This window comes from Limulus polyphemus, unplaced genomic scaffold, assembly GCF_000517525.1.
Source record: "Limulus polyphemus unplaced genomic scaffold, Limulus_polyphemus-2.1.2 Scaffold892, whole genome shotgun sequence".
NCBI lineage: Eukaryota > Metazoa > Arthropoda > Merostomata > Xiphosura > Limulidae > Limulus > Limulus polyphemus.
In genome coordinates, this window is record NW_013666502.1 from 223,456 (window position 1) to 234,348 (window position 10,893).

Sequence of the window (10,893 nt, forward strand, 5' to 3'; positions counted from 1 at the left end):
ACCACTTTTGTACCATCTTAATTTGTAACAATATACTCTTACCTTGACAAACTTCGACCCACCATACCACTTTTGTACCATCTTAATTTGTAACAATATACTCTTACCTTGACAAACTTCGACCCACCATACCACTTTTGTACCATCTTAATTTGTAACAATATCCTCTTACCTTGACAAACTTCGACCCACCATACCACTTTTGTACCATCTTAATTTGTAACAATATACTCTTACCTTGACAAACTTCGACCCACCAGTATGTATTTCTTCCACTAAATCAGCAGACCCTAGAGCTTCAGGTACAAAATGATCAAGGCTAGCAATTGGTTTACAAACCAGACTCTGAAAACATTTTTAAAGAAATCATGATGAATAAACATCACTGTTCAAGAAGACAAAATGACTCATAAATGTTTCAAATTTGTTACTCTCATATCAGATTTAAACTTATAAATATTTAAGAAAACAAACTGCAGCACCACCAGTTTACCATCTTTTAATTACTATTGAAATAAAGCTAAATATTTAAACACACACACACACACATATATATATATATAAACATGTCAGAAAACAGCAGGTCATCTAAGCTTATAACCACAAAACTACAACATAAAACTGATCACTTCTATCATTATTTCCCCAAAAGAGGGCCAAAGGCTGCCTGGAGGGGGTCACCTATTTTAACTACTCGCACCACTATACAGTAGTATGTTGTCTATCAGTCAGTCAGTAGACACTAAAATTATGTCACATAAGGGGGATGCTTAACGTTGCAGCTTGTACTGCCATGAATCAGGAGAAGAATTATGCACTCTGTAGGTTACAACACAGCATTACATAAGAACTTCAAAAGCAGGAAATAAAAATATTTGTTACTCTTAATTTTGATTTTATTTACTCTTGAAACAGAATACATTCAGGGACTCTGTGGAAGTACATCTAGTGTATATTCCTTTATACTAAAATACTTCAATAAGCTTTAATTAAGTGTAACACATTATGAAGTAAAACAGTGCATAATAGTTATTTGTTTTTATTTCCACAGAAAGAAAGTTTCATTATTCTGCATACTTTAACTAAATAAAGGTAGAAAGCTGCCACATCTACAAATACACCTTAGTCCCTAATGATATTACAATAAGACTTGCCTTTCAGTGTAAAAATATATTATTTTTATGACTTGTTTTTAACTTAGAATAATAATTTAAGTCTTACCTTTCAAATATTAACATACAGCATCTTAAAATATATAATCTAATTCAAAACTAGAAAGTTCAGTTCAAACGTATTTTAAGACTTTCCTAAAAGGTTCAGACTTACTTTTCAGTATAAACACACATCATGTGGTTAGCCGCTACAAACTTTCATCACTAGCATTTTAAACATACTTTAAAACTCACAAACTAAAAACCATTTTCACTGAACATTTTACTTGTAGCTCCCAGACTCCTATTACGTAATGTATAATTTTAATTTGTGATATATTTAATCCCCAAGAGCAAAGAAATTTGTAAGTATGGAAAATGACAAAAATTATAATTAAATTTTTTTTTCTCCAATCTGAGATAATTTTGTCTCAACCTTTTACTTAAGATCACGATGGTGTATTCTACAACCCACAAATGATGTGAAGAATAATAAGGTGATTGAAAAAATAATCAAGAAAACTGAAATACAAATTTCAGTTATTCAAAAGTATATTTTTTCCATAAACTAAGCTGCTCAGTTTGCTTGCAGTAATCAGTGAAGATCATAAGGTGTCCTAAGTTTTATCATCATTGCAGCTTTCAGTTAATGGTGTCCAGTACAGTTGCTTTTAATTTAGTTTTACAAAAAAGTTTATCTTACAGATAAAAGAAAATTATCCTAAACAATCTGAAAAACTATAACAATAAAATGCACACAGGTGACAAAAAGAGAAAACAAATATCACATATACCTTGCAGACAAATTCAATATCTTCTCTTTCAATGTCTTTTACAACCAAAATCTTCATTTTGGCCAAGAAATGAAGTGCAAGATCACTCAAAGCATCCCTACAAAAAAAATCATACGAAACAAATATTAAGCTTCCAAGAAGCAAGTGTTACTCTATCATCAAAGAACTTTACTTAATGTACAAGTTAATATTCAGTTGACAAGATGAGGTTTTTTTTCTTAAACTTGACTGTGAAATGAATGGTCCTGAAGTGAAAGATTTAACTTGACCAACAGGACCTCATGCTTATAAAATCTTCGTGATACCATCCTGTAAGTGCACATTACATAAAACAATCCCCACTAATGTCTCATACCTACATCCTGTAAGTGCACATTACATAAAACAATCCCCACTAATGTCTCGTACCTACATCCTGTAAGCACACATTACATATAACAATCCCCACTAATGTCTCATACCTAATATGGGTTAAGTCGCCCAATAAAAACTTGTTAAATGAAGTATTCCATTTATGCATTTGTTTAACAAACTATACAATGAATATGATGCACAAATTCTAGGCTGTTCAGTTGGCTTCCAGTAATCACTGAGGATCATAAGGTGTCCTAAGTTTTATCATCATCACAGCCTTTAACATTAGATGCATCAATCTGTTTGAGAATCCAAAATAAGTTGTTTTTTAATGATTTTTTATTATGTACTTAAGAACACAAATTCTTTGTTTTGATAAACAAAAATTTAGTAAATTCATGAGGTTTCTGTACTGTCAACAAGCAAGCAGTAACACTTCTTTTTTGTCTATGATGCAAGCAGTGACACTTCTGTTGCCCTAGAGCAAGATGCAATGGTTCCATCTGTTCTATAAGGGAAGCTGCCATATTTTTATATACCCATTCCCAAACAACTCTCTACAACAACTGGAAAATACAAAATAATAATAGAGACTGACTATAGAACCTTTAGTATGAATAACTCTCTAGGCACAGAATTGTTTGAATCTCTAGAAACTTCAATGTTTGAACTCCAGAACTTTATTTTTCTATGTAGCTGGCTGAAACCTTGTGCTGCAATGTCCAAGAAATTTTAGGCTTATGGCTTTGAACTATTTTAGTTATGGTATTTATGTTGAACAATATAAATATATACAAAAGAAATTATATAAATATAGTGTACAATGACAGGAATTTGGTTACTTTCTTTAATGAAATAAAGTAAAAAAAGGAAAACATTTTATGCAAACGGCTTTGAAAATATTTACTAGTTAATTTATTACTCTATATATTTTTCAAGTTAAAAACTAGCTATAAACAATGATTGTTATATAGTAATCTGTGGCCTAAATTAATTGAAAAAGTTGGTACAAATTTAGCTATAATTTACTACAATGACAGTTTTGAAAGACTGATTTCCAACAAGGCATTATTTTTTTTAACAAGAAAATACATTTCAGACTATAATATACATACACTGATCACCTGATGTAGAAAAAAATGTTGAAGTACAGAAATTTCAGCTAAATTCATCTGGATATAACTAATTTTGTTAAACTACCAACAGTTTTCAGAAGTAAGAAGTAAACACAATACACATGCTTACTCATTATCATCAGTGTACTTTCAATCCAAAAATATATTGTCTTTACATAAAAGCTCAAGTGTTTTTTTTTTTGTTTTAATTCACAAAGGGCACAATGTAAAAATTTCTATGCTCCATAATAAACACATTAAAATCAATTTTCAGTAACATGTAGAGACACGCATTTCACAATATGTAAAATTACCTTTTGTCAAAGTTGAACATTACCTCACAACTCTGGTATTGCAGCCAAAAGTAAATCATTCTTCATATTGAAGAAACACCATTATGAGTCTGTGATATCTCATATACAAATTTAAAGTATGTAATTCACGAACAATAAACATTCATAAGACTACCAGTTGTATCTCATTTCAATGACCTTCCTCATGTTGTTGTCAGTATAAAGTGAATGAAACTAAACACGAAAATAACTATTATTGCTTAAGATATCTAACCTGTAATTATTTGTTCTATAGTGCATTTTAAAGTGATATACTCGACAAAATTCTAAAATTGAAGATCTTGCTTTATATTGCAAGTATTCTTATTGACCTATAGTATCTTAACCTTTAACAACAAACCCTGTAAACGATGTATAAGAATACTTTTCACATGAAGTAAAGTTTTTACCTTAAAATTGATTTTTGAATCAACAAGACATTACATCCTGCCTTTTTAATTTGCTTGACAATGTTTAGAATGTAAGCCCGCTCCTCCCTCAACACCCGATCCATCTGTGTGTAATCTGACACAATCACCTGGTTGTCCATCTAACAAGAGAAATCAGACATTATCCTTTCTTTGAATTTCCAAAAACAGTAAACTTATATCAACAAATGTTATAGACAGATTTTATTAATTATAACATTAAAATTACTCATCTGTTTTTCTAAAACAACAGAAGTACCAATGTATATTATGTGTACTTATAAAATAGCAATAAAACTACCCACTTATAACTGGCCTTTGAAATAAAATTAACAATATTTTTAAAGTTACAAAACTACATAGTTACATCAGTTTTTGGTGGAGAGATACAAAACTGGATTAATCCAATTTTCGCTTTCTCTATTTTGTTAGGACCACCAGCACCAGAGGTCTTCTGAGCAAACACCAGTCCTTCTATCAACTCTGTATCATCCACTGTCCCTCTACAAACAAAAATGCATCTTTACATATCTATAAATTTAAATGCCGAAAAACTACTGACATACAGAATTGAGAGAAAACAAAATATATACATTCTTATTCTTTCCATACATTTAACTAAATCAGATCAAACAGAACTTAACAAATATCCACACTCATCCATCTTACATATGGTTTCAACAACGAAAGAGATGTTACAAAAGCTTATATACAAACATTACATTCTGTTATAACTCAAAAGCTGCTCAGTTTGCTTGCAGTAATCATCCAGATCATAAGGTGTCCTAAGTTTTATCATCATAGCAGCTTTCAGAGACAAAAAAAATAATAATCCCTATATGAATTATAATGACATTTTGACATGAGAAGAATAATATTTTTTACTAGCTCTCCAAACTTCAATGTTAATATTTATTTCAAGACAATTATCTATTCTACTTCTACATGATATTTTTTACAGGACCTACTTCAAAAATTTCCTAATGATGAAAAGAGACATTTAACTTCAATACAGTTAAATCTATTTTTTTAATTGTTGTATAAAATTAAAATTGTTTGGAATTATCTATTAGATATATATATATATATATATCACAAGATATCAAAGTACAAAACACAGCTTTAAACTGAAAATGTATTACAGACTGAAAATCTTATGGTTTAACAACATTCTCTGGACTCACCCCAACTTCTTGATGATCTTAATATCTCGTAGATCAACATTGGTATCTTTTGTTGGATCAATAACCTTCATGACAGCATTGACAGCTAGTGGAGCCAGCTGACTGGAATGTTGAGATACTACCTATAAGTAACAAAGCAGATGAAATATTATAATTAAGCAATTGAAATACAGTACTATAATGTACATTCTCTAAAGACTGCTAGATATCAACTACTGTGTATTAAAAATTCTGGTGTTTTTCTATAGAATCATCATTATGTCTCACATGAAAATGCATCTGTGACTTTCAATCTTTCCACTTAGAGCGTGGATTAGTGTTGTTAAAAGAAGAGGCATTAGAAAAGTTGATATTGTTACTGTATCTTCTAAAACACTGGAGTTATATTTATTCATTCAGAACAGTACTATGTTTTGTGTAAAGAATTAGTATATTTTTGTCTATCAACAAACAATTTTTTTTTGCTTTGAAAACAGTTGTAGAATTACACTTGGCATGCTAAGTTTTGAGATTATCATCTCTTTCTTTGGCAAGATCAAACAGATGGTTGTGTTGTGCAGTTAAGTAATGCAACAGGTACTAAGTGGTATAACTTTTTTTACTATAGAACATTGCCTTATGACAACATCTCTTGTACTTAATGATTTGAATGTTCACATTTAATCTGTATGAGGATCAACATGATTTTTATTCACAAATATGGTTCAATAGTGTACAGCCTTGCTAAAACAACCTTTAACTCTTTCAACACTGGCTCGGTCAATTTGACCGACCACGTGACCTCTTTGTACTCGATTGAAGTCTTTACAGATTTAATACTTCTAACTTTCAATATAGTGTGCATCTTCACAAAATTTGGCAGTCTTTCAGTTCATAATACAAGTCTTTCACATACAAAAAATCATATTCTTTAGTGAAGTATTTTTAATAAAATACAATAAAGATTTGTCCATTAATATATTGAGTATTTGTTATTCTATGTTAAAATTAAAAATACTTTTCTTCTTGTGTAATCCCTAAAACCTTCTAAATGCATTTCAAACGTTTTTTTTTCAATGAAACTTTCCAGTTTGTTATTTTCTATATCCTATCTCAAAACAGAATTGGTCAATTCGACCAATCCCATAACCACAAAAGAAAAATATGTATAAAAACTCAAATTACCCTTTTTTTTCTTTCTAGAATGATTTCAAATTGGAACATGAAACTACATTTGTTTATCCTAACTACTCTAAGTTCATAACATTATATATCTATTTATAATTACATTTTATTGCCCTTTGAACCGTGTCTAACTACTATCCACACCATTATAAGTTGTAAATCACTTGGGGAACATGTAGTTCACGTTACGCTATCAAATTACATTACCCACGACCTGCTCGCGTGCACGCCTCGTGAACCATTTTAATTATATTATTATTTAACCTAATCTAGTTTTAAATAACTTAAAAAGATCCATATTTTTAGATTTTAGTTACTTTTATAATAATAAATAAAAAATAAATATGACAAACAAGAAATAAAGTACTTACCCAATCTTCTTTTTCTTGCTCTTGGGTTTTTGACAAGAATTAAACCTAATTTTTTATACTATAGATAGTAATGCACTTAATCAAAATTTTTCTGGCTTTCTAACTATGCAACAAGAGACTTTACAAATTCATCTAAGCTAGTCGTTAACTTTCCCACGGAAATGAATCTTGTACTGTGAGTGAAATTGACGATATTCTGTTCAGAATACAGCATTATACAATACGTCATTTGGTAGATGAAAACCTTGACTTTCTATTGGTTATAGGTAATATATAATGAAACATAAGAAAGAACTATCAACGAATTGTGAAAGAGAGCATGTGACAGGTGGGTGTAGAAGGAGGGGTTTGAAGAATATAAAAATTATGGTTTGTTTGAGCAATAACAATTTTGCAGAGTATTTTTCATTTAATTTTGTACTTTTTCGAGAGGTGATGGATAAAATAGGGATGATATGCTAAGAAAAAATGTGTCACATGGATCATACTAGTGGAAATTTGGGATTTTTTTAAGTATTTCCTTGTAGAATTAAGAACTTAAAACTTATATACTATTAAAATACGTATTATTAGCTAAAATAAAATTTTATGCTATTCTAATTGGTATAACAAACAAAAAGTAGTTTAATAAAATTTTGAATGTAAAACACTAAAACCTTGTGTTATGAGCAGTAAAGGGTACCCACGGCAACAGGGTTAACACATTATACAACACACCTTAGACAATTTGTACAACTGTACAACCTTTATATAATAAATTTAGAGCTGCATTAACCATAGGAATTGGAAAAACAATTAATGCAAAATATACAAATCTTGGGAAAATAGAGACTTGTAACATACTTTTGAGTTCAGCGAGGTGGAAGCACTCTTCAAAAGAGATTCCCTGTCAGAGAGATCAACGGGTACAGCCATGTCAGAGAGGACTTCCACAGACTTAATTGCAGCTTTCTGGAATGACTCGGAAATGGTTGTTGGATGGATTCCTGAGTAGATAATGAAAGATAACAACGTTAAGCTAAACAGCCTATCAAAAAATTGTATCAATCCAAAAACTTTCACATTCAAAGTAATTTGGACTAAACATCATTTTTCTTTGAAGCTATTCAAAGCAAACAATTACCAATTAGAAATAAATTCTAAAATAATATGTAACAATGTACCTTTCCAAAACAATGTGTAACACAGTATAACATGTCTACAACAATATGGAACACTAATTTTTTTTAAATAATGTGCAATGTTGTGCAACCTTTCTTTAACTAGGTGTAAACTGCCACAAAGCTGTGTCATCTAAAATTTTCACACCTAAATTAGAGGTATAACAACCAGGCAACAGTAACACTAATTGAAGTTTCTTTTCTTGCCACAAAATTACCTTTAAACAACAGAAAACAATTAGAAATATACTCTAATAATAATAATAAAGAAAGACAAGAAAAAGAGGGGAAGAATAAATGTCCACTAAAGACAAATTATGAGAATGGAAATATTTTCTATTAATGTGTTGAATTTCAAAAACTGCTGGAAAACATTTACAAATTTAATATTTGTACCCATAAATAAAAAACAAGTTACCAAACTAGCACTGAAGATCAAACTGGCAGAAAACAGTGACAAAGTGTGAAGTAAAGATTTTATTAGAATTACATCAGAAATCAGTGAAAATAATATGTAATACAACAAATACAAAAGGTTTATTTTAAAGCATAGTAAAGATCTAAACTTAGAATTACCAATGAGATCCATATTACACCCACTGTTTGTTTTTCTTTAAACATAGTTTTCTACATTATTTAATCACATGGTTCATGGGTCCATGATGACACGGTCTAAACCACACACAAGACAAACAAAAGAATACCATCAATATTGAAATTAATCCTGCTAAAGTCTTCAATTTATTTTACATAGAAAATGAGTCATTTCACTCACTATAATTGGTTAGTTCTTTACACTAACAGGGAAAAACAAAACTTTCCAAAATAATGTCGTGCGGAATCCACCGGTATTTATTATTAGAAAATACAAGTTGGTAACCATTACCTTTAGCTAAAAGCTTTGAAGCAGCATCCAACAGACTACCAGCAATAATAACAACTGTAGTAGTTCCATCACCAGCTTCTACATCTTGAGCTTTGGAAAGTTCTACCAACTGTGTAAAGAGAAGGAAACAAACATGGTGACTTAGTACTACTTTCAGGTAATTCAAAAGCAACTTTCTCTACCAAATGCTTTAAATAAAGACACTTTCCTTTTACTGTGTTACTTCAGCTATTAAACAGTAAAACACTTAAAAATATTTCCAGTTTTGTCCTAATATTTAATTTATTTTCCCTATAAAACACTACCAACTTTTACTTTGTATCATATTAAGCACAACTACACAAGTTAATTAGAATTTACTATTTCAAAAGAAAATTTGTTATATCATGACATTTTATACAAAACCTAGTATAATAAACTAGATTATAAATTATAAATGGGTGAGTTGGTGCATCAAAGTTAATATATTATAATTACCATTTTTGCTGCTGGATGCAAAACTTGCATCTGCTTCAGAATGGTTGCACCATCATTGGTAATGGTTACATCGCCATTTCCTGCCTGAATCTAGAAAAAAACCACAACGTATTTAAACTTACATCTTGTTGCACAATCAAAAAAAAAGTCTACAGTACTATCAAATTACATTCATCTTTTTGTATATTTACTATTTTACAAAACGATAAAAGCCATCGCTAAAAATAAACAAAACTGTTTTCTATTCATCTAACCATAGTCCACATGCAATATACTTTTAAAAACTACGATACCAGGCCTTAAACAACCACGTATGTTGTATTATCCAAAATAAAAGACATTAAAGTGTGAAATTACTTTTTACAAGTAATTTTTCATGTTATGTAATAATTTTTTTGTTTTATTATAAAGCTGAATCTCTTAATTTATATTTTGAAATAAAACAATTAGAAATAATAGGTAACTTTCTATGTTTTTTTTAACTGCCCAGATACTTTTGTCTGCAACTAAGTATTTGTATTTTGTAACTATGGCAAAGCTATCTGCCACCATCCCTAATTTTAAACTACAGGCTAGAGGGAAAGAAGCCCCTTTCCACCCACACTAAAAGATTGACTATTAATCTCATAATGCACTGTGGAGAATATTTTGTGGTACCAAATGGATTTGAATCTGGCTTACCAGCTCCAAAATCCAGAATTATACTACAGCACCAATACATGCATCATTTGTTATGAGAAATGGATTGATATTGTCACTCCATAATATTCTAACAGCATACAGGCTGAGTTATAATGCGACTTTAGAACATTAATTTCCAATTCAGTATTTACTCTCCACTCCCATCAAATATAAAAATGGATATAAAGTGTAGCATAATTACAATAAAATCACATCAGATAATTGTGTATTTTTTTCTTTTTTAATGAACACTAATTGTTTGTAACTAGATGCAGTTTGGTAGGAAGCAGCAGACTAAAAATCAGAAAACCTTTCTTGCCAATTAATAGTCAATGTACAGGACTTTGTTAAGATTAGTAAATAAAACTTAAATATAAAAACTGGATTACAGAAAAATTTTATTAGTAAAGCACACATTAATAAGTGTGGCACTTATAACACCACGAGTATCTACACTAGAAAAATATGCTACATAGACAATATAGCTCAGTTACCAAATTATCACTAGTTTACTTATAAAACTTGACTGCAGGAATGTACAAGTTAAATCCCTATCATACAGAATACTAAGCCTTGTGTAAAAATAGATGATGTATGGTGTTCAAATCCCACATCTTAATGTCTTTCATTGACACCATAATAAAATCTATTAAGATTAAAACAATTAGTCAAGATATGTGATTCATTAAAATTCCTGATGTCAAATACAATTAACCCTTTACACACGGGTCAAAGATCATGTCATCTTGTTTGTTGACTCGCATTCAAAATTATGTTTAACTACTATTTCATAACT

The 10,893-nt window shown here is 30.0% G+C and overlaps 1 protein-coding gene across 1 annotated transcript in view; it reads right to left on the minus strand.

Annotated features, from left to right (window-relative positions):
* The window catches only part of LOC106461077 (T-complex protein 1 subunit delta-like), a 26,947-nt gene that overhangs the window by 6,873 nt on the left and 9,181 nt on the right, over nucleotides 1-10,893 (minus strand). The window contains exons 3-10 of the mRNA XM_013920866.1: nucleotides 9,417-9,506; nucleotides 8,940-9,048; nucleotides 7,737-7,879; nucleotides 5,359-5,480; nucleotides 4,542-4,677; nucleotides 4,157-4,296; nucleotides 1,946-2,042; nucleotides 238-345 (exon numbers count right to left, since the gene is read on the minus strand). Of these exons, the coding sequence (XP_013776320.1) occupies nucleotides 238-345; nucleotides 1,946-2,042; nucleotides 4,157-4,296; nucleotides 4,542-4,677; nucleotides 5,359-5,480; nucleotides 7,737-7,879; nucleotides 8,940-9,048; nucleotides 9,417-9,506 (945 nt within the window). The remainder of the gene's footprint in view (nucleotides 1-237; nucleotides 346-1,945; nucleotides 2,043-4,156; nucleotides 4,297-4,541; nucleotides 4,678-5,358; nucleotides 5,481-7,736; nucleotides 7,880-8,939; nucleotides 9,049-9,416; nucleotides 9,507-10,893) is intronic.